This window comes from Camponotus vicinus, unplaced genomic scaffold, assembly GCF_025532165.1.
Source record: "Camponotus vicinus isolate PSW18456_S1 unplaced genomic scaffold, iyCamVici1.0 SCAF_1, whole genome shotgun sequence".
NCBI lineage: Eukaryota > Metazoa > Arthropoda > Insecta > Hymenoptera > Formicidae > Camponotus > Camponotus vicinus.
In genome coordinates, this window is record NW_028141945.1 from 5,157,569 (window position 1) to 5,183,632 (window position 26,064).

Below are 26,064 nucleotides of genomic sequence, written 5' to 3' on the forward strand. Positions count from 1 at the left end.
GAATATTATAAAAATAAAGAATTATTAGATTTTTATCTTAAAAAAAATCTTTACAATTGTCAATATAATTAAAATTTTGAAAATTATTATAACTGTACACCTATAATAGTAATTTATTTAAAACTGAGAGTATGTACAAAAAAAGTATATAATTCTCTTCTCCAGGACAATCGCTTTGAAATATTACATGACAGTATGAATAATAAGCAAAAATTTATGATTAACGCTAATATTTAATATTTTAAAAAATAGAGAATATTTGTTTAATCTGTAAGTAGAAAAAAAAAGGAATAGAGGTAAAAGCTGCTGTAGGAAGGATAGGTATATATAGTCACGATAATCATATACCGGCTACCGTGCTTCACTAAGGGGTGCTTTTTAGACTGTAAAATTATAAAAATGTTCTCTGAAACTAAGACACTAGCGCTTTTTTATCGGTCAAAAATTCTGTGTGCTTTCGGACTCGCTTAATGCAACTATCCTTTTTTTATTAATTAAATAATATTGTAAGGTGTTCTTTCGCTCACACGATAAAATATTATTGCGAATTTATCCTACGTAAATATTATACATTACATGTGCTTATTTATAAATTTTACGGTAATTAAATTTTTACGTATCATATGCGATACTTTTTCCATCGTTTTCTATCGTTCTAATTTTTCACAGACGCTAGGGCACTTGAATATTTTATCAGTAATAAAAAGATTCTCAGTTCCACGCGCAGTAATCTCGTTCTTTTCATAGAAAATCGCTCAAATCAAGGCCAATTTGTCTTCCGGAATTACTGTGTTTATCTTTATTTTTCTCGCGTTGACCTTAACGTATCGAATATCTCGCGATAAATTCCAAATAACGCCACGTGGAGTACTTTGTAAATATAGAATCAAGATTTCTCAGACTTGATTTTAACGAGAAATATGATATATTGCCTGAGCGGTATTATTCTGGATGATCTTTAGTTTGAGGAAAAAATGCGGAAAAAAGCAAAGGCGTAGAACCATAAAGAAAAAAAAGAGATCGGAAAAAAGTGAAAGAGGACCGAGTTTCCTAATTGAAGAAGTCAGACTCACTCGCGAACGAGAAAAACTCGAAACGATGAACGCTTTGTCCATCATTCTGATAGAACTACGCTGGAAAAACTTGGATATTGCGAGTATGTCACGTAGCATTGACGATACCTCGTTCGCGTGCGAACCAACGAAAGTTTATTCCACGAGCCAGTGCGATGTCGTGACTTTGTACTCCCGTTTAAAATATTCACCCCTTCGACCAAGGGATCGAATGATTTCCATTGCTCTCCCGGATATGGTTAAAGCGAGTCAATACTACTCACCTTGTAGACATCGAAGTTCTCGATAATGGAGTCGAAACACGTATAGAGGTCATTCAACAGATCGACCACCTGCAGAGGCGTGCTCTCAGCTGACAGACTCGTGAAGCCCACAATGTCGCTAAAGTAGATTGTCACTTGGTCGTATGTCTCAGCGATTACGCTTTGTCCGAGGATCAGCTGCGACGCCACCGATCTGCTCGCAAAACAAACATGTGCCTTTCACAGATGGCGGGGAAAAAGGTCGAAGGGATAATAGACAATTTCAAGGAGGCTAATGTGATAAAATGATTTGGATATTATAACATTATAGCATTACAATACTCTGGTCATTTCAATTTTGATAATAAATTTTTGTGAACTCGAATTTTTTCTTTTTCTTTTAAGATATGGAAAGTATAATATTTTTTTCTCACGAACAACTTTTGTAGAAGAAATTGATGACTTTTGTAGAAAAGATTGATTTTATGGCACATGATGGTTTTAACACACGATATAAAACTGAGTTTCCAAAAGTTAATTAAAAAAAATGACCATGCGCGAGATTAGCGCTTCCCACACGGTCCTACTAGATTTTAGATTTAAAACGCAGTGAAAAAGTTTTAATTGACATATATACTCTTTCCTTTGACCAGATTAAAAAATTAATATGTGTAGACTAACGCAAATTAATAGGAATTATAGTACATGATATAATAAAAATTAATACATTTTGTGTGTGTGTGTGTGTGTGTGTGTATTACAATATAGATCTTACTTGTACAATTCTGTAAAAATAAAAATCGATATCACCAAAATAAACAAAAAAAATATTATTAATCACATAAAAGCACAATTCGAATCATTTCGCAAAAATCGATTTGTGCGACACAATAATGTATCATGATGTAATATCGATTAAATGCGATGGGATGGTTCGCTAACTATATTATTAGCGCTCGACAAAAGAGTTATCACTCACAAGGGACAAGCGATGATAAAGTTTCCAAAGCTCTCAACAAAATTTTCTCGTGCGTCCCTTTTATCTTCGTAAAGTTCATTAAGGTTTCGCCCACTTGCTCGCGAAAGGTTACACAGAGTATGTTTAACCGCGTCGCGTAAAGCGAGATATTCTCATTTAAAAAGCGAGTAAAGCCTCTTTCCATCGCGTATATTCATTCTTTGAAGACAAATCTTTGAAGAGAAAATGTTTTTGACGTTTTCGCATCGATATCACGGCACGTATACTCGATCGACCACCGATTGCTTATACGTAACGTTTTCAGAAAAATGGAAAACCCAGCATTGTATTACGCCATAACGACCGTATAATAATTATGCGAATGACATGCCACTTGCATCGTGTTAACAAATCATTTCAAAGCTTCTTGTGTTTTGCATTGTCCTAGTCGTCGCGCGGCCTTGAATACATAACGAATTAAAACGACACGCAATTTCTCGTATAATTAATCTCGTCGCAGTCCCGCGGATTATATTTCTCGACCGCGCTCTCAGAAAACTATTCCGTCCATTTCCTTATCGCTTTACGCGTTTTTATTCTATTGATCGCATTTTTTCCAAATCAATTTCAATTTCAAGGTTGACCAATTTTCGATAACTCTTATCGTTCAATCATGCCCCGTCATTGAAGCAAATCGATCCGGTCGATTTATATCATATTCGAGCCATTTCCGTCGCACAATTTTACACCACATTTGGAACACGAAGGGGTTTCTCCAATCATTAATTTATATCGCGTTTTCGCATTTTGGTGTAAAGGCTATCTTTGATATCTCGATTATTATTCCTCGCATTTGCAGTAATTAGCGGTTTTAATGTTCAGTATAGTAAGCTCTCGTGCGCTGCCTGATTTATGTCCGGCTGATTTACGTGCGGCGTTAAATTAACATATTTCTACCGATAAAGCCCAATAAATAATTTACGTGAGAAAAACGCCGCAGTGCTGCCGCAGACGCTGACACGAAAACAAATAAAAAATTAATTCGAACTGGTCGCAATAAATTCGAATGTAATTTAATTGTTCAATTTGTTAAAATCAATCTGATAAACAAGCAAAATTATTAATAGTAAAATCGCTTTAATGAAACTCAAATATCATTCTCTTTTTAGGTATTAAAATACTCTTCAAATCAGATATCTACGTCAAATTTGTCCAAAGTATTTGTATAATATAATTATCTGATATTTACAGCCTTCTACCAAACACGCAAAGTACACTCGGAATGAATTCTCCGTGACAAATACAGACGGAACAATCTTGTTTTTTCTAAGACAGCTCCCTTTTTATTTGCGTTCCATGTAACTTACTTTGGTAGTAACTGGTAAAGGAGCTCCTCGCATTTACGTTTCTCCTCGAGATAGTCTGCCGTACGTTCCTCCACCAATGTTTCTAAATTCGTGGCATACTGCTCCATACGAGACAGCAAATTGTCCAAGATATTGCTGCTCTCGTAGTCTCTGAAATGAATAAGCAAACCAAACATATTTAATGTTTAATCATAATTTTGCAAAGAGGGAAAGGCTAAAAACAAGTAGTGAGTCGTCGAAAATGTTCAAATTATGATATAAAATATTAAATTTTTCCGCCACAATATTGGATATCGATAGAATTGAATATCAATCGTGAACAATGATGTGGCAGCTTCTTCGATTTAATCTATGAGTTATACCTACATCGCTCAATTCAGGGAAGCATTGACGATCGGAGGATGGGATAAACCGCAATCGAGACACAGCGAGCCATCACAAAGACAATTAATCCAATCGCCGCGATTGCGGTCGGACAAACGTCATGCCTATATCACGCAAACAGGTATGAGAGACCGATATCGAGAACAGTTTGTAATCTCCTGATAATCGACTCCTGTGAAAGCCGTTACCAAAGAAACCAATTTGCTTATAGATTATTGAAAATCAAATCATTCGAAAATTATATTGCATCTCTTGACAATCTACAAATGTTGAGATTATTCATCCTGTTTAAATCATGAAAAAATTATATTTATACTGAAATAATTATCCTGACCCTATACAATCACAGAAAATGTTTTACATTTTTCCGACAGTATAATATTGTACTTGCATACATTTCAATACAATTCGCAGCGTGATAAAAAGACCATCATTTCGGAATAAAACTCTGCATTTCTTAGCGAAATGAAAATTACGAAAAGAAAATTGCGAAAGAAAGGCATCCATGCTTGCTTTTCAGAAATAACATCACATCTCTACTAAGAAGTATGCAGAATTAACGGGTTGCTTTTAAGTTCAGAGTTCCTTTTGACGCAAAACTCAGGAAATCAAATAATTAAAAAACTTTGTATATTTCCTCAGTAAAAAAATCTTAAGATACAACAAGAATTTAGATAAGCATCAGCATTACGCAATAATTATTTTAACAAGTTTTAAACAAATTTTCTAAAAATTATTAATGAAAACTTGCAGTTAATTTATGGAAATTAATTATTTATTATAACTATAAGAAATTAGGCTCTGTATATTAAAACATAAACTTAAATTTAAACGGGCAGTAAGAGCCAAACGCGGATGGTAGTGCGTAAGTTCAACGAGAATTAAGTTTTCGTTGAAACTTATTTGTGTGCACAGGGCACAAATTTTCTTGGTACGATACCAAGCAAAAGACGGGTTCGATTCCCGATTCAGCGACTTTTGGCCCGATATTTTTCTCGCCTACAACATTACAGGGGGGGAAAAGAGGGATAACAATTAAAATAAAGTCTCGAATTGAGAATTATTTTAAATTTGCTTGGTATCGTACCAAGAAAATTTGTGCCCTGTGCACACAAATAAGTTTCAACGAAAACTTAATTCTCGTTGAACTTACGCACTACCATCCGCGTTTGGCTCTTACTGCCCGTTTAAATTTAAGTTTATGTAATTATTTATTGGAAGAATATTAACACAAAAGATAAAAAAATATTAATACAGAAGTAAAAGTATAATGATAAAAAATAAAATGATTAAATAAAATTTTACTATTTTAATATGTCATGGAAAATGTAATTTTTGTTATTTAAAATTACTTAATTAAAAACTAACCACGATTGCACCGATAGAATTACTGATTCCGTTGAAAACCGCTATGTATGAGTTTGAAAGATTTTTTCATTCATTTTTATACAAGAACGAACAGATTGACTATTTTCGATAACAAATTCTACTTCTCAGATTATCGGAATAAATTGACATAGTATGACACGTATTTTTGAGGATAATGAAAAGGGGACGCGTGAAATATTGGCTTTCGCTAGAATATCATTTAGTCGACGTCGAATATTCGGCTATCGATTCTTCGACCGAACTTTACTTGATAAAATAACGGCAAATTTAATGGAAATATTCTTCTGCAATAGCTTATGCGATGTGTGTGTGAGTGCAAATTTCTCCTAGTAAGAGGATTACAAAATGTGACGAATATTCAAATAATCGATGAGCGTAATTTATTTTCTCGAATGATATGGAAAAGTAGAACACAATTGTACTTTCTTTTTCATTTAACAATCATTTATTTAACTCTCGTGGCGAAGAATATTATCAAACATCATGTATATTTGAATCAGTTATTTTCACAATATAAACTCTGTCCTGAAAAATTTACTTAAATCAATACGCCGCATTACTTAATATATGTATTTCTGACTCATTGCTTCATAACGTTTAACATTCGCTTCGTGCCTGCTATTTTATTTCAAAAGTAAGCTACTTATTGCAAAACTGCGAGAAAAGATATATAGTAGAAGAAATAATATAGTTTTACAATGTTTGTAACATGTAAAAAGAAAACAATTTGTCCCATTTGATAAAAAAATATCACATTTGTAAATATGTCTGCGCGACATAAATAAGTTTAATAAATAACTCGAAAATATCTATCGATTTGAAAATAAGGCATATTATACTTAAGTAGGCAAAAAATTAAAAGAGAATGATGCAAGATATATCAGACTCGAAATATATTTTAAGGCATAATTATCGTCTGAAAAAATTATAATAATTATCGTCTGAAAAAATTACAATAATTATCGTCTGAAAAAATTACAATAATTAAATCGCGAAAAATACCTACTTTGATAAAAGCCGACGCCTCAATATTCTTGAATGATCAATTGCGGAGAGAATAATTGTGTAAGGAATAATTGTTAGACTTCTCATCCCCCTACTCCTAATAAGACGCGACATAATAGAAACAAATATCGAACTTTGCGAGGTATGTATACAGCGCTAATATTTACTTGCCGTGTCAGTCGCTCAATGAGAGTCAAATGAGCAACATGTGATCCGCTCCGTGTTTCATTGTATTATCTGTCGAAATATGATCGCGATAAATATGAGATGCGATTATTTTGTACGAACAATTAAAGATATCGATTTTTAAACCGATTTATAAACCGAAGCGATAACTAATAGTTAAAGTAATTATTTCATTTTCAAACGATTTAAAATGTATATTTCAACTCTAATTGTAAGTTAAAACGATATAGAATACAAGTTACGAATTATTATTTTCTTATCTTCTCTACGGATGTCATAATTTCTTTAACGATGTTTTTGTTCGAATATATCTCGCTTTAAAAATTTTTCAGAGATTTAATTTGTCAATTAATTGAGGATTGAGAACGCGTAATAATACATGTAGATGCAAGTAAAAAAAGATTATGATATATTAATCTGTTTTTAATAATCAATTTAAAAGAATAGAATATTTCACATATATTTATGCTGTCGTACGTTAAATATTTCGCGTAGAAGGAAACAATGTATAAAATGTTATTGTGTTCACCTTCGCATAGCGCGCTATTGTTTATACTTGCTCTGACCTTGTTTCTTGTGCGACGAAGTTCGAGCAAGCAGGTAGCGTCGTGAAATTCCGCGTTGCGTATTATCTCTCGAAATACGATTATGCTTTACGATCGTTACAATTAGGAATAATCAGCGTGATTAATTAAATATTGCGATTAGTGGGCTCACAAATATGTCGGAATGATGACTATTTGCTAGATATTTTACGTGATTAATAATGCTTCACCGAAGTGTGGTAATACGAGTGATCGAAATATCGAAAAACCGTGATATAGTATTCTCGTTTTATAAAAATAGATTGTCAGGATTTATACGCGTTTAAGAAATATATACTGCAATATTGAATTTCAATTACGTATTTTTTAACGTTTCATCGCGCATCTTAATTGACCATTAATTCGGCTCGTACGATATCAGGATAAAAAGTCGCTTTCATTCTCATATATTTTTCGGTTATTAATAAAGTAACGCAGGATGGATTGATTTCAGTCGAGCGATATATTTAACTAATAAATATAAATATTGATCCATAAATTTAATGTTTGCACATCGTTATAAGTTGTCAAAATGCGAGATTTATTTGATCGAAATCTGTGCGAATGGTTTACAAATCCAACTATATTTTTGAATAAGCGGATATTTACTTTCAATTTTAATTTGTTTATTTGTGCACTTATGTTATAGTGAATGTATAATATATTTATTAGTATCATTATTGTGTGTGTGTGTGTAATAAGATTCCCGCCGTGCCACGGGAATATCGTATAAAGTGTGTGATCATAAATAACAATCTTTTCGCGAGTGTTGTGTGAGTGCCATGAAAAAGTACCAAATCAGCCAGAAAGAGAAAGCCCAAGAAAGTATCAGGCGATAACGAAGCAATTCTGGAGCAAATTTCTCAGGCATCATATCGGTGAGTGATAATTATTTTTTATTTTTTATAAATTCCAAGTAATATATATATTAAAATTGAAATTTACAATAAGATGCGCAATAAAACAACGCATATATTGCAGATATTAATTAATACAGTTCGAAGGAAACATTATAACAACTATTAGATGTTAATATTTTCAATTTGGCAAAAATTTAATTTTGTATATAATTTAGAGCAAAATAAAATAACATAAGAAGGATAATACAATCAAAAAATTGAAGATTATATTTTATTATAAAATATTGATAAAATTCTTTTTATTGCTTCATCTATTCTTGGTGGTTTTAATAAAACATGATAAGCATTTCCGCAAGTAGAATTAATTTGATCGATATCACTTCACACAGATAATTATTTCCGCAAATCGGATAAAGTCTTATAATTGTTTTCGTATATAAATAGAATTATATATATGTATATTTAAAAAAAAAATTTTTGTTTTAAAAATGTCCTAAGTTCTTTTTCATTGCTAGCAGAAAAATTAATTATAGCTTATATATTTTATATATGATATAATATAAGAGTATCTCTTTTTTTATAGCAATATATAATAGTTAATCGCGTTTGATTAAAAATTATAAAATATAAAAAAAGAACTCAAATTTATCCGATATAAAATTTACGGCGCGTTAAATGAACCAACTTTATTAATAATTATGGAACTAGGAAATTTAGACGTCGACGGGTTAATTTGCTGAACGTTAATTATTCATATTGCTGAGTGCGCAGCTAGCACGGCTTTTTGCATGGTTCACACAAGCGGCAAAATTCGTTTTGTACAACGTAACTTTTCTGAGATTCTGAATAAATCCGTAAAGTTTTTTCATGAACTATGTACTTTTCAACAATATTTTCAAAAGAACTGTACATGTAAGATTTTTATTTCTTTTCTTAATCTTTTTTGCTTAGAAAAAAATTCTAAAACCTTTCAAAAAGAATCTCTTTTTCTTGCTTAGTACACACGGCTCTATATTCCATTTATAGTAATTGATATTCTTCATGTATTTGTATTTGTATTTTGCATTTATAATGATATCATTCGAAAAAAATAATTATTACCATGAAGGTCGATCATGTATAATCAATCAGTAATGTAATCAATAACATATTTTATTTAAAACAATTTATATTTTACAACGTATATTTTATTTAAAACAATTAAGCAATAATCCTATGATAAATTAATATGCAATATGATTGCATGAGAATTGATATTATAATCGATATTATTATCTAGGATTATAACTGAAAATAATATTTAATATTGTTTTATATAATTTATATGTTATATTTAAAATAATATATTGTTTTAAATTTACTGTAATAAGCTTTTATTACAAAGAAAGAGCAAGATATAAATTTCTCTGTGGGTGGATGAATCCAAACCGAGAGCGAGGGAATCTGCTGCCCTACTCGTAATCCGTGACTGAAATGATACGCAAATTGCTCCACTGCGCTGTCGCAGTAGTTATATAATTTATGAGACGGAAAATTTCGCGGGAAATCCCTTTATTTGCGAAATTGTATCTACGCAAAATCCTTCAATTAACCATTGTAACCATTAGTAAATATTTTCAATAATGAAACTGATAGTAAATAAAATCGAGTGGAACATACTCGATAGTGATCATAATATTAAATGTAAATTATGCAATTATTAATTTCGTTTTTATAATTTTGAAAACAACAATGAAAGGAAAGAAATCATGTCGGTCATTTTGTTATCTAAAGAAATACATTCTCGATAAGTATCGAAAGGCTCGCGTGGGAAGCTCGCGTTTCACTTTACAATCTTAATATCGGGAAAAAGCCTGTGTTTTCGTTATTCCTTTACAAAATATCGAACGTAATTATCTCGCTCGATCTAGTTTGCGACTTACAGCGTAACGCTTGTGCGTTAATGTTAACGCCGAACCTATCATATAAAGCGCACGTGCGCGTATGTAGAGAGTCGCACTACATAATCGTCTTTCAAAGAGACACTGTAATTATGTTAGTTTGGAGAAATTGGTGTTCTACGCTCTCAGAATGAAACTCAAATGCAATTATTGCAAAAAGTATCGCAAAGTGATTTTACGATCATTTTCATCGATGGTAACTAATGTCGTAAAACATCTGTGAATAAAAAAATTTTAGAAGCTTGAAAGACATAATCGACAGAAATAAGAAAAATAAACATTTTTCAAAATTATATTTATTATAATATTGTGTGTCTCCGCGAATGTGCATTTTTTCTCGCGAAAAGAATCGAAATTAATGATGTTTTCAGAAACGAGGTTCCAATTAAATCCGCAATATACAATGAGCGGTTTTGAAACTTTTGTTTAGAAAAGCGAGTATGACCACCAACTATAACTAACTTTCAAAGTTATAACTCATCATTGAAGTTAAACGCGAACAACGCATGTGTTGTGCGATATACGAAGGAGAAACAAAGTGATGTTTGACATTGCACAAAAGCGAATAGAGTCTGCACAACATGGAGCGTATGTTGCATACATATGCGCCGATAAATTGAGATGTCTATCTCTCTCGCGTAGTTTTCTCACTGATTCAAAATACCAAACGACATTACCTATTTTCAAACTCATAAAAACAAAGAGCATCAAATTGCCGAAACGTAATCGAATCTTCTTTGTCCTCATTAGACTAGCGACTATTTGATGCACGAGCTACATTTTAATCAGCAGAAAAAACCTAATGAATAGAACATACACAGACGTGCTTAGTGATCAATCGCTCCTCTTTAAGCACGGTTTCTGTGCTGCAGCAAAATCGATGGGAACTTGTCTTCTATTGATCACACTATGTTATTTCATTAATTAAATGCTAGTATTACGTAAAGGATGCCTCTCCTAAATTGATTCAAAATATCTCATACAAATGAAAATTCTTTGAGAAAAATTTATCATGAGAAAACTATCACTTGCTATTTTTCGATTTTCTTGGAATTTCTTAATTAAAGTTTCTATTTTAACAAATAGATCTTTTATTAATTAAAAATAAATAAAAATTTTGTCTTACCTTAATTTTTTTAAATTTTAAAACTTAAATAATTGGCGGAAAAGCTCTTTCGAGCTCAAATATCTTTGGAATGCATTTCCTGAAAATTCTTGCTAAGGAAATATCGATCCTTTATTCACGTTGAATATCCTCTATTAAAATACCTTTAATCGGAAAAAATTTATGATTCCCGCGTGACATGTACGCGAAAAAAATAAAAAAACGATTAACGTTTCTAGTCGGTAGTAAGGTACTCTCTGTGAAATGTTATGAAATATTTTCGATATCGATTTTATAGCTCGGAAAATAATATTATACAAGAGACACGAGTTTATAGCAGTCCTCCTTTGTGTGAAAAGGTATTAGATATTCCTCGCACGCACATTGCCACGCAGCTTTATAGAATATGACGAGATTTATAATGTAATATCGGCACGAGAGAATTATGCATAAAACCCTAAGATTTCTTACGTGGGAGTCAATCCTCGTCTTAAAGAATTCGTGGACAGAAATTAAATCTCAAGGAAAGTTCTTGAGAACCATGACCTGCCTTTAAAACAAAAATATTGACAGTAACTCTTCATTACCGCGCAAAGTTAGTCATCTAAGTACATGTGTACTTAGATGACTAGCTTGGCTAAATTGTCATACTTTGTGCAAGTCTGGCGACATTCAAGAAACGAAGGAAATTCCACTCAGATGCGTGATCGATGATGGCTTCCTGCGCGCTTCTTTCCATTTCTCTCATGTACGCTTTACAAGTTGTCTGAATTTTTTTATTTCTATTTATCTCTCAATTTATCATCTTTTCCGTCTCTCTCTTTTAATTTCTCTCGTGCTTTAAAATTAATTTTATTTCTTTGAAATTATACAGAAATCATTTCCTATTTCTGTCTTTTCTACCTTTTGGTCTTTTGTTTCTTTCTGCACCAGAGTAATTTAATAACTCATGTGAATAAACTCAAAGAGAGAAGCGAACATATTTCATATCAGGAAATAGATTCGCATGTACGCGAATAAAAAGATGTAATGCAAAAAAGAATATGGAGAACATATACATGGAGTTGACGCTGTCGCGACGTACTTGTCTTTTCATCTGGCCTCAATAATTTTCGATACATTGATCGAAGGAAACGCTTCGTTATCGAAGGGAGGGTAATCTTTTATTTAACGACGGATTTTGTTTGACCTCACTTGATCATATATACACATAACAATGATGTTTTAAAGAGCGAAGACGACAGAATCTCGTGAAAGAACGTCTAAATAATAAAAAAAAAATTTGCATGAACGACGACGTTAGCGTCGTCGCGAATTCAGCTTCCAACTTCCAACATGCTGATGAGCAAACGAATCTCGACGACGTTATCGTCCGCTTTAATCTACCGCTGCCAATCACACTATTCGCAGCAGCATTGAACATCGAAGCCGCTCAATGCCTTTCGTGTGCTATACACATATATCCGATCGTCTTTACACCGATATTCACTCGAGAGCTGTACGGAGTGACGCGTTTCAATCGAGTGCGGGATTCGGCTTTACGGCATTTCGGACGGGACGGAAAGTCGTGAGATGGAAATTCTCGTAAGCGAGTATAATGGAAAATTCTTTGGAAAAATACGCGCGTCGTAAAAATCGCACGCGTAAAAGTATATCGGGCGACAAAAATAATATTTCGAATTTACACGAATACGACGTATTTGGCGATATGAATTTTCTCGCCTTTCCTCTTCCTTTCTGTCTCTCTCATACGTTTGTGATCTCTGTTCTATAAACTTTAAATCAATTGCTACGCAATATGCAACAGTTTGTTTCGTTAAAGGCAATTAATTGCTCAATTATTAATCCGCAATGACGCTCTCCATTTTTGATCGATAATGTATTTATATTCATACGAAAATAGTTTGAAATTATTCATTAACATTTCATTTGCATATTGTGCGCGAAACAATAAATAATCTAATTCGACCGACGGGAATAGACTTCGTATACTAAAAAATTCTAAAATCATTTTCATCTTCGCAATTTGATTATGATTATTATGATGAAATTATAATTTCAATGAAATTGGATGCGAAATATATCATGATTGTTAAAAGGCTTTATATTATAGCGTCTCGTATTGAATCGAAAAGCTTACTACGCATTAAATATACAATGAACACGAATTGACTTATATTAATATGTATATGCAAGCACACACAGTAATTATTAATGGTTTGCGGATATCAATAAGTTTTGAGTACGCATTCGCGAATCCTATTGCTTCAAATTTACATGTGATGTGAAAATTTGTTAATATTTTATATTGTTAATATTTTAATATTATATATAGATAGAGTTTATATATATTAAATTTTGTTCTTTTTATAAATATATGATATAATCAGGGTTATAATAGTAAAAAATTTTATTATTGTTATAAAAAAATTAATCAAAAAGTGCCGTCTTAGATTTTTTAACATATTGTTCGCAACAATTTCTGAATCAGCAATAAGCTTTAGATAGGAACTTTAAAGGGATTCTCACAGTACAGTAGATTCTCACAGTCCTGCGATCCTGTGTAGTTTGTAACATTGTTGCAGCTTTAGAACTTTCACGAACAATACATGTATCAAATCTTAGTACAAATATTCAAATTTAATCCTTATTAAACGATATATATATTATATGGTAAGCTACATTTTTCATAAAATAGCAATGAATTGTGAGTATCGAATATCTCTCTAATAAAATTTAATATCTTTATTAATGTATCACTTTATATATCGAATATATCACGCGATATTAAAAAAAATCAGACGAAAAATATAAAATATTGTAAATGTAATACACGTTCAATCTACTATGCGCTAAAATAAAATTATTAGTATATTATGTGATGTATATATTTTACACTTGTATTTTTTAAATTAGTATATAGCTTTAATAACAATTTTTGCAAATATATGCTTTTCTCAAATTTCTAAATTTCTCATGAAAGTCGATCACCGACTGTCGTCACGTCGATTTAATTCACGAGTCATTCAGGCATAAAATCATCAACAAAATAAAAATGAGTGTTTCGTTAAAACTACGTCAAAGTTAAATGAGATCGAAAGCTCTCGATCAGCCGCGGCGACGAGCCGTCAGTGGAAACAGCCGTCCGTCGAAGATATTGGATGAACGTCGATTAAATCGTTTTCCCATGAGATTGGAGAATCCTTATTCGATTTAGATTTTAGCGCAACAAACACGTGGTGGAAACAAGATGAGAAAAATTATGCTTATAAAAATTATGCAAAGTAACGATCTCATCCTCTTTATACCCTTCTCTTAACTCTCTCTCTCTCTCTCTTTCTTTTTTTACACATTTTCTCGCAAGTTCACCGTTGACTTTGATCGTAAAACAACGATCGAGAATTTAAAACTTTTCACCTCCTTTAAGAGAACACGCTCATGCTCAGCCATAGTTTCTTTGGAAAAGATAATCTCGCGGATAATTCAGTCGCAATTTATGTATATAAATCTCTGAAAAGAGTCAGCCTTGTAAGCGAACGCAATTTTCCTCGGAGAAGAAGAGCAAGTCGAGCGAAATTTCGGTCTCGGTAATCGATTACTGGTAATACGGCTCTTTCGATTTTTCTTCCAGCTGGCGCTCTTTTCTTTCCCTTTTCCGTTCTACTCGGCCTCTTACCTTTTCCGCCTATTTCTCGGTTTACTATTCCTCCATGGGACGCGCTCAGCCATCCAGAAGCCACTCGTTCTTGTGCAGTTATTGACCTATCGAGTTAGTGTACCTGAACTCGGTTTCTCTCTCGACGAATATGAGATAATGCATGCACAGCTTCCGGAAGGTTGACATTTATGTCAATATCTGATCGGGAGAGTGAGAGAAAGAGAGAGAGAAGGAACATAAAAGAAGAGAGAAAGAGGAAGAAAAAATGATTAGCCGCCTCCAGGAGAAGAAAAAAAGAAATACTCGCAGATATCACGAGTTTTGCTCTTTGGCGACGTTTTATGTCGACACAATAACCTTTACAATTTGCCAAGTTGAATATGAATGACGACGCTGTACGATATCACTGTACCGCAGATCGCAGTCAACCATCTTGCAATTCGTTCGACCTAAATCACATTCGTAAATCATCCTAGATCTTAGCAAAGACACGAGTGTTATTCGACCGCATTAATATCCGAGCGATTATATAAGAATAATCTATATGCGTCACCTCCGCTGATATCGAAGAAAACGGTCACGCTTATCGATATTTCCGATATACATTGACATTTCGCGTCGACGTAATCGGCAGTCATGGTAGAAGCGACAAAACGAAAATAATGTAAAACGGACAATACTTCGATGATGCAGTTAATGCATTTTCTTGATAGTTCGAACGGTACAGTTGGAGTTTTACGGCATTCGCGTTATCGTTACACTTCGGGCTCGAAGTTTATCGGTACTCTAAAGAACGATATATGCGTTTGTTTTATCGGGCTTGGATACGCAAGCTTTTAGCTTAATGAGAGAGAGAGTGGATTATTAAAATTCGCTCGAGGTTCTGCTTTAAATTGCCAGCCAAATTACGTTCCCGACATTCCTGATGTCAGTATCGATTTAAGCGGGATTAAAAACTGACGCTGTCTATTAAATCGCAGAAATTAACGACGCAAGCGACGTAATTCAGGCAAAAAGATTACTCACTTATTAATTTTACGAATGGTCTGCTTCAGCGCAGGAAAATCCGGTCGGTCGGCGGAATCTTGCGCCCAGCATCGTCTCATTAATGTGGCTACCTGTAAAATAAAAATTTATGATTTTTTAATCTTGAAAATTTATGCTTTCGCGTGGAAAACTGTTTTAGAGAAAAAAATAGTTCTAATTCGCGAATAATATCAATTATTTATGATATCTATTTAATGATAATAACGCGATGATAGATAATATTAATTTAATTATTATATGTAGATAAATTTCGTATAAACATTAGATATACCGAAAATATAAATACAAATATGCGAGCGTATTTAGAATGCTTGTTACGTAGAATATTTACCTCTTCTTCAACAGAAGTGTCGTCAATTACAGGTCTTAAAGGTGAACCGCCACCTCTTCTAATGCCTTCTACTATTTCTGCAACAAAGAGGAAGTGTGTGTCGCGTGATATCAAAATTCACAAAGTAATGTAAAAAGAAAAATCTTCGTAAAGAGCGCGGAGAATAATTCGCTCGTCGAGCATGAGAATATTTATCGATTACGGCGTGCCCCCGCTATGGGCAGCATGGTAACGTGTTAAGAGACAATTAATGAAATGCCGTGAAATATTCCGCAAAGTTGTAATTACTCAGAGTTGAAGTAACTCTGCACGCAATAGTGTAAACCTACTTTATCCTGGAATCAGTGAAACAGCTTTACGTTACGTCAAACGGTCCGCCTAGCGCGAGGAACTTTCTCCTTCCGCCTTCTAGCAAGCTTCACTACTGCCTACATATATCGTTTCGAAAAATAGCCGGTTACACAAGCTTCACCATTTGATCTTTTCGAGTACAATATCGTATATCAACAGCTTATTGTATCCGATCAGCATAAATTTTTCAATGAGATACGTTTATAGATTTATAGACATTTCGATAAATCGTGAAACTGTAATACTCTTCCTTTTATCGCGAAAATAATTTTTATTCCCGTCAAAGAGAGAAGAAGAGATTGATTTTAAATTTTAAATGCCCTTTGTTTGCTTAAGGTATAATTTATATGTGTATATTTATATGTGTATTTTACGATATAAATTTATTTTCATAAAAGTTATATTACAGTGCGCGATATATTTATATGTGTATTTTACGATATAAATTTATTTTCATAAAAGTTATATTACAGTGCGCGATTATATATATGCGTGAGAATAAAATTAATGAGCGTAATTAACGTAATTAACAGGAATTTGAGATAAAATCATCGATTAAATCAAATTATAAAAAATAACAACATTCCGCGGACATTCGAATCCATGTATTTAATCCAATAATACGATTTATGTTTCCGGTCACGTACATCGATTTTATGACAAGCAGGAATTTTACCGGAACAGGATAAAGATATCAATTTATAATAATGCAATCACGATATTTACGTTCTTGTCAAAATTATCGATGTAACATCGATACATTCATTCCATAGAATCGTGGAATTAGATAAATAATTTTGAAGTATCACAAACACAAACAAATAAAATCAAGATAAATCAATAGACAAAAGAAAATACGGTTGTGATATTATTTCGGTAAGAACAATTTATATTTAACTTGTACCTAAGAAGAGAAAATAGATTTTTCTTGCACATCACACACACACACATCTGAGCTATTTTTTATTAAAACTAAAATTAATCTTATTATTTAATTGACAGATTATGCATAAATTAGTTGTCATCATTGAAATAAGCAATTATAAAGATACACACATAATAATCAATTCATACTTTTGCTTATTTAATGTTAACTAATATTTCTTTAGCCCCTTAGTTTTTTGTCATATTTAATAATTTACATTTTTATCTAAAGCAAAAATAATATGTGTTGCTTTTATCGAATTTATTTTGGATATGAAGAATATATAAATTACACAGTTTCGAATTTCACTAAGGAGATTCGATAGTCTACACTGAAAGAAGGGAATATTTGTTAAGCACTATTCCACACATATAAAATCTCCAAGCACGTTCTAGTTCGATTCTCACATATCATTTACCATCACGTTTTACGCATCATAAATTTCTATCTTGCGAAATCAATGATATCACATTTCAAAAAAAAATCGGATGAGAAAGATTAAAAAAAGATGTTTAAAAAATAATTTTGTTATTAATCAATAATTGTATCCACAATAGTGAAATATAAAAAATACAAACAATATGTATGGCATGTGTATGTAATATAATTAGTTAATAATAATAATATATATCTCAAACTGATTTCCCTTAATTATAAAAAATTTCATAACATATATAAGGATATTAACGAATTTTAATATGTAAAACACGTCGACATTGATTAAAAATAGCAAAAATTCATTGAAATTCGCAAAACATTGCAATATTGCAATATGTGAACCCATTTCCGTGCAATTATAATTCGAGTCACTATTCATCATCGCATATTTTGCGAAATTTCTCTCTGATAATATAAAATTGGCATAAATTTATAATATTTACGTGTACATTTCGCCCGAAATATCTCTCATGACGGAACTCGAAAGCATTGCAAAGCTGTTTAATTTTACCCGAGGTCAATATTAGGCGTTATACTCCAATGGATTCGCCCTCGAGTGGGTGGCGCCCGCGTAAGTACGCTCAAGATATAATTGATTGAGTATCGAATTCGATCGCGGCGCAACGCTACTATAGACGAGAAACTAAATCCGCGTCGCAAAGGACACGTACTGTGCCTGTAGATGTCTTCGAGAAACAAGCTGCAAGACTCGCAGTTGAGGGTGCAATGAGGCCTGCGGACCTCGAGCAGGGGACTGACGGCCCTCCTGGGACTGGCCCCACCGTCAGGACTCGGCCCCGGCATCGGTGGCAAAGTCAGACTGCTGGTACTCGAAGCGTTACTCCTTTCTGCCATTCCGTCTTTGTCCTTTGGTCGTCGATCAAGGGAGAACCAAACTGTCTCGCCGGACAGCCCTTGAAAATTTATCGTCGCGATCTTTCTTTCGAATCTCTCTTTCTCTCTCTTGTCTCCTTCTTCTTGTCTCCGTTTTTACTATTTTGCCACGTGCGCGTATACGCACACACGCACGAAGCGAAAGCCGTATTATACATTCGTCGAATCGGCATATCCGACAATACGATGGAATTTCATACAAGATAGAAAGAACTTGACTCGCGCGAATACATTTTCAGAAATTAGATAGAATTAGATAGTATTCGTGATCGTGAGATCGCGAATATATGCACGGTTGAAGACGTTAATAGAGACTTAACTCGTGATTGTATCGTATCGTTTTTTTTTGATAAACGGAAATAATAAAAAAAATGTTTTCCGATTGCGACGTGCGTTGAAATGAGAAAATATAAATATAGATAAAGAAGAGAGGCATTGTGCCCTTTGGACCATATCACCAAGAACAAATATAGAAAATATGGGTGGATACAGGTTGTATAGCTTCGCATGAATGTTATATGTCATGCTATTAGACAATAATTTTGCGGATTGTATTGTATAAATAATATTTCCCGCGTATTTGTATTTTTACACACGATATGTATTGTTTACATATATATATATATATATATATATATATATATATATATATAAAATTTAACAAGTTTGAATCAATAAAACATCAGTAAATTTATATCACACTTTTTGAAAATATATTTAATTTAAGTACACGTGTCTTAACGGCCATAATGACGTATTTTATCTCCATATCCGACAGAAGCATATTTATGTGCAGAATTAATTTTCTTTGCCATTTATAATATATACAAAGGGAAATGGAGTGTCAATGTATTCGGACTATTAAAAAGCTTACACTGGTTTCTTCTAAGAGTACATATTTATATATTTACTTTATGTTGTTTAAAAGCTCGCATTACTTTCCGAATTAAAATAATATTTATAAGATATCTTGCATTTTATTTCTTCTCATTATTTTAAAAATCAATTTATTTCTTTTTAACTTCTTTAATTTTGATTACTGAATAATTGCTTATAATTGCACGTTATTATTTTTATGATGATCAAAAAACACTTTGCAAATGACAATTCTGACAACAATTAAAATAAATGAGTAATTAGCAAATGGAAACGTTGAAATTAACTGACATTTCCGCGAAAAACGATTGTTTTGTTAGACTAAAAATATACATGTAATATCTAATATTGAACAAAATCTACTCCACACGACATACTAATCTCATTTATAGAAGTTATGTTATATACAATCCCCTAATTAATGAAGCTGTTACCCGAAAGGCATTCTCGACGCGCTCGTGGATAAAATGAGCGCGATGATCATCTTAAAGTTTAAATCGCATATAATGATATTATAAGAGTAATTTATGTGACGGAACTTTGCCGGAAAGTTAAGTCTCCATGGCCTTGGATCGTCGCTCTCGACTTTGATTTTTTCCCTTCTCGACTCCTTCCGACATATCTACACAATCGTTTTACGATCCTTTTTCGTCTGAGTTCACGAGGTCATTGCTTTCGATATTTTGCTGAGAAATACGCGCCAATTTTCGTGAGTGAATGCGGTCGTTAGAACAAATTGCATAAGCGTTGTTTAATTTACCATCTTTGAAAACTTAAAAGAAGATAGATCTTTTCACACTTTTAGCTTTAAATGGATAAATACAAGAGTTAGAAATAGTTAAAAATAATTAAAAGTTACACACAGTAAGAGAGATGAGAGAGAGAAAGGACGCATTTTCGAAAACGAACAAACTCGAGGAGAGGGTAACCGCTTGATTGTAACACTCAACTAGCAAATAATTCCCTTCGCCGCGGTTAAGGCGGTTAACAGCGAGAAACTTTCCGGAAGTCACGCAGGCGGATCATTCGATCGTTGCTTCCGATAAAGTCTAAGTGCTAGCTCAGCTGTCTCTTTCTCTCTCTCTCTTTCTCTCTCTCTCTCTCTCTCTCTCTCTCTCTCTGTCCCTCTCCTCCCCCTTTCGACGCATTAGGGCACACGCGCGTTTCTGTCGTTCCATCCTGGCCGGGTCCACTCCGGGTCTTTGCCTTTATGGCACAATCGACCCCATCGAATTTTGCTCTTATGCTACGAACACCGAGTTTTAACTTCGACCGCACCGTCAATAACACACGACACGACATTTTCCATACGACACGCGTCCGCTGAATTACAAATCGTTTAAGAATGAGAGGAAAAGAAAATTGTTTCCCTCGCTTTGCTTTTGTCGGACGTCTTGCCGAATTAATGACCGGGAGCTACGAGCTCGTAACCTCGATTCCACTTCCGAGCGAATTAGCGCGAATGCTCTTCACCTAGTTATTTTGCAGGAAATAAAGTCGGAATGTGAGTGAAGTATTCACGAGAGAGGTACGAGAAGAATGCGTTCGACATCTCGTTAAAGTGCGACCATAATTATAATTATTATATAATATACATGTATAAAATATTGATTTTTTTAATACACACACTTTTCAATCGTTTTTATATTTTTAAGCTTTTTTATTTTTACTAAAAAAATCCTGAATATTTATATTAAAATTCCAGATACAAAAATTTGAACATAAGCGACGAAAAATTACAAATACTCTATTAAAAAATTTTTCACGAAAAAATCATTATTATCCAAATAAAAAATTTACTCTCGACTTTATATAAGTGCATAATACTCTTCTTAAAAAGAAATTTATATTCTCTCCGAGGAAATGCTCAGAAGTATTTCTTTTCATTGCGGTTGCATAAATAAGCAACTCGGACGAGAAACTTTGGACATAACGAAAAGAGGAAAAAGATACGAGAAGGACATAAGAAACAGACATTGAAGTACATTGTAATTTCACACTATCGTAAGCATGGCAACGCGCATAGCAACAGCAGAGAGAATAAATAGAGAATTTCTATCGCGACAAAAACAGAGATACAGATGTATCTAAAGCGATATACAGGATGAAAGAAAAAAAAATTCGTCCGCGCATTGTGCATGTGCAAGAATGACAGGAATTAGATGCGGAAATATGTAAAATGCTGGAATGTGCTTGCGGCCGGTGAACTCGAATGTGGTGGAACGCGAGACTCCGTTACTCCGAGCCGTCTGATCGGTTATACGATGCATCACTTGTCGGATCATTACGAGCGCTATCTCCTAGAAATCTGCGTCGAGTCTCTCCTAAATCTATCGGTAGATCGTGTTCACCTAATCGATGCAATCGCACAGCGTATAACGTGACAGTCGAACATAAAGTTACATTTGATCAGTGATTCAAGTAAACGGATGATCCGACTCGCGCTGAGTCGTAAGCTGATATCGGAAACATCATAAATTGGAAGTAAACTTTTAATTCCACGGAGAGTTTACGTGACATTTAGCGGTTTATTTTATCTACCAGAACGACGAGAGACATCGAGTTACTTTCCCTGACATCATCAAAGATTTACTTTTAACTTCGTCAGTGAGTTCGTTCCTACACACAATCGCGGATCTTCTTTCTTTGTCTTTCTTTCGAATAGAGTATCTCCAACACAATTAAAGATATATTTCCCCTTTAGCAGAGTTTCCTCTCTAATCCTTTCAGAAATTTACTCCCCTCAATGGTGAAACTTTAACACAGTTGAAGCTCTATTTCCTCTAGCGAGAACCCTCTAACACGGTCAGCGGCCTCTTTTCTCTAATACGGTCACCGGGATTTATTCCGTGCGCGTTTTCTTCACGTTCCGCTGCGATGGAACAGTAATTGCTCTCGCGTGGCTGTAACGCGGATATTAAACAAAAGTACGTCGACCTCCGCAGACTCTGTTTTCGTATTTTGAAATCGATATTACGACGATGGCGATTAAATAATGATAAATTATGCAAATGATCCGCAATTCACACAACATCACGTTTCACGTTTCATGTGATCACAGATAATTAAAAAAAAAAAAAGGAAAGAAAGAAGGGAGGAAAACACAACGCACGGTATGCACGCACATTGTTGTCGGATATGCCGCTCGGCGAGGAATCTCATTTCTTGGTTTAAACAACACGTACGACTCCGTTATTAGGCCGTAAACTCGGGCATAAGTGATGCCCGCTGGTTTCACTCGCTGAGAATGCAGTTTATATATTAAAACGAATAGAAAGAGAAGGAGGAAGAGGGAAAGACAGAGAGAGAAAGCGATATCGAGAAGAATCTCGGCGGAGCGCGCGCGACAGCCGCGTGCGTTCTAGGACGCGTGAGAGTCTCGACTGAGCTTTCGGCATGTTCCTACGGAACTCGCGATACATTCCATCCTGCGATCGATCCTCGTGGGCAAGCCGACAGCTTGCGAGCTTGCGAGAGCATCGTTACCGATTGTTCGTCCGTCGATTCTGCCTGGGAAACTCGAAGCCCGAGCTTCGACGGTAAAACTCGGTTCTCTCGTCTGATCATAGAGTATCGACAACTACTGGGAGCTCGAGTTTGATCTTGGTATCATAGATATGATATCGGTTTATCGACAGTACCTTCCGGAAAAGAGGTCCTCGGACTAAGACACACTTGCAAACTGCGTTACCAAGCTCTGTCTTCACTTCTTATCACATTACCCGATAAGATATCTATATCAATGACGATTTTTTGGAAGATTTATGAAATTAATATCTCTCTTTTATATTTTATCAATAGAAATTTGTTGGCAATTTCTTGCAAAAACGAAATTATTGTTTCCAAGTCTTATGCAGTCAAATCCAGATAAGAAATAAAAGTTTGATGAATCATGGAGCAATAATCTTAAATTTTGTAATATTTTTGAGTTTTAATAACATGTAGTATCTGCGCGACAATGGATACATTGCCTCACACGATTTAAATAGCCTATGTCATTTGCTCTCTCTTTATCACGTGCTCGACTGTTGATAACAGACTATATAGATTCCAACGAGAGCTTGCAAGCTCGCCGTTCCGATCAATAAAATTTCTTGAAAAACTTTAGCAAGCCTTGATATCCGCTTGGCGGCCGATAAAACGGTAAGCAAAAAACTTCACTTATCAGCAGACAAAAAATTTATTTGAAAAATTAATTGTGAAAGTAAAAAAATTCGAATTATATTGGCGAGATTATGTCAAAAAAATTTATCAATATAATTTATATAAAAAGATTTTTTATATAATCAATATAATTTATATAAAAAGATTTTCTTTTATGGAAACACAATATAATTTCTCTCGCATAATCTGAAGCTTTCAAAAGAAAAATATTTATCATTAAATCTCTTTGATAAGTCAGAAAAATAGTAAATAAATAAAGTCTCAATGTATGATAGAATGTTTACGATTTTATCGAAGATACATAAGAAAACACTATTATTTCCGCTATTTTGTAATTTGCATAATGCAACTGAGAGCATTATACATTGCTCTTTATATATTAGAATCTATAGATTATCGTAAGTCAAATCCTAACGTGCGAGCCATTACAAATCGCGTCACGCGACATATTCGTGATTAAGCTCTGCAACACACTCTGATTCTAAAAACAAGGGCACAAAAGTCAATATTGTGTATGCGATGGAATATAAATATGGTTTTATATTGTGCACGAGATTAAAGTTTTTCCGGTGATTATATGTTTTAAAATACCTAAAGTTAAACGAAACGCGAAAGCACTTGAAAAATGATTGCAAAAATGATTGCCGGAACGTCGGACAAATAATCACCTCAAGTTTAATCCATCCTGTCCGTCATTTAATTCATTTCCGTCCATAAATAGTGAAATGCATTGTTAAGCATTGTTTATCAAGGCTTCTCTTTGCGCTATCGTTATGAAGTAAAACAATGCATTATTGTGTCCATGAGAAACAAAACATTTTATCCTTTTGCTTTTTATCATTCTTGCTCTGATGAGATCACAATAATTTAGCTCAATTTCTTTGTAAACACATGAAAATAAACTCCGTAGATTCTTTATACAGGGTTTAAAAGTGTGGAAACCCCTTAATATTTCGAAAAATATGCATTTTTTAAAAAAATGTTTCATACAAAAGTTATAGGGTTTTATGTGGCGCATTACACAGCAACATTATTATGACCTCGAATAGCGTTGTCAAGGTTATGTGAAGGTCACCTCCAACTTTTTAAATGGGACACCCTATATACTTTTGCATATTCTTGTAGCTTATCTCGAGAGCTTTTCAAAACACTATAATTAAGTTAGTTTTCATTAAGTACTTTCCGAGTTATGAGGCTTGAAATCATTTCTTAATTTTACATAAACCATAAAATATCTAGTAAAATATTCATTTTTCGATTATCTTACCTTAATAGGAGGAATCAATTGGTGTAAAGAAAATACATAGTTATTTTTAAGAAAAAATATGTAATTGTTAATTGCAAATTACATATTTTTTCTTAAAAACAACTGTATTTTTCTTACACCAATTGATTCCTCTCATTATTTTGTACATAAAAGTATTAAGGTAAGATAATCGAAAAATGAATATTTTACTAGATATTTTATGGTTTATGTAAAATTAAGAAATGATTTCAAGCCTCATAACTCGGAAAGTACTTAATGAAAACTAACTTAATTATAGTGTTTTGGAAAGCTCTCGAGATAAGCTACAAGAATATGCAAAAGCATATAGGGTGTCCCATTTAAAAAGTTGGAGGTGACCTTCACATAACCTTGACAATGCTATTCGAGGTCATAATAATGTTGCTGTGTAATGCGCCACATAAAACCCTATAACTTTTGTATGAAATATTTTTGTTTAAAATGCGTATTTTTCGAAATATTAAGGGGTTTCCACACTTTTGGTAAACCCTGTATAATTGACGTAATATACATTTTCTCCTATTTATAACAAAAAAAAATTTGTAATTTCTATCAAAATTATATCGATTTCTATTTCTATCATTGCATCATCTTTTCTAGATAATATATTGCATGATCAAGTTTATCTTTCTACTTGGTTCTAGTAACTGTGATGCAAACTATACTTATTAAGGTACGATACTAAAATAGGCCGTTTTGCAACGCCATCGTGTTAAACGAAACACGACAAGAGGCAATTGCATGTATCCCGCGATTACCCCGAATGACGTTAAAGACTCACCCTTCGGAGAAAGATCGTTATTGTCTCCCAAGTAGAATGGCCCTTGGCGCATCACGATCTCGTGAACGATTATAGCAAAGCTATATACATCGCCTTTCTGAGTACCCTCGGGCGGTCGTTTTTCCATCCTCAGCAACTCTGGTGCTGTCCACAGCTGTTCTGCAAATACCAAATTTCCTGCTCTAAAAAAAGAAAAATCAGAGTGTCCGAACTATTCAATT

General features: G+C 33.5%; 1 protein-coding gene across 4 annotated transcripts in view; it reads right to left on the reverse strand.

Moving 5' to 3' along the window:
* LOC145969050 (atrial natriuretic peptide receptor 1) overlaps positions 1-26,064 on the reverse strand; it is an 85,253-nt gene that overhangs the window by 10,845 nt on the left and 48,344 nt on the right. For all 4 annotated transcript variants that reach the window (XR_014437940.1, XM_083094921.1, XM_083094915.1 and 1 more), the window contains 5 exons: positions 25,844-26,002; positions 16,130-16,206; positions 15,778-15,869; positions 3,641-3,790; positions 1,337-1,529 (listed from right to left, as the gene is read on the reverse strand). Coding sequence is in view for 3 of the 4 variants with exons in the window: in XM_083094921.1 (XP_082951047.1) it covers positions 1,337-1,529; positions 3,641-3,790; positions 15,778-15,869; positions 16,130-16,206; positions 25,844-26,002 (671 nt within the window). In the remaining variant the exon portion in view is untranslated. The remainder of the gene's footprint in view (positions 1-1,336; positions 1,530-3,640; positions 3,791-15,777; positions 15,870-16,129; positions 16,207-25,843; positions 26,003-26,064) is intronic.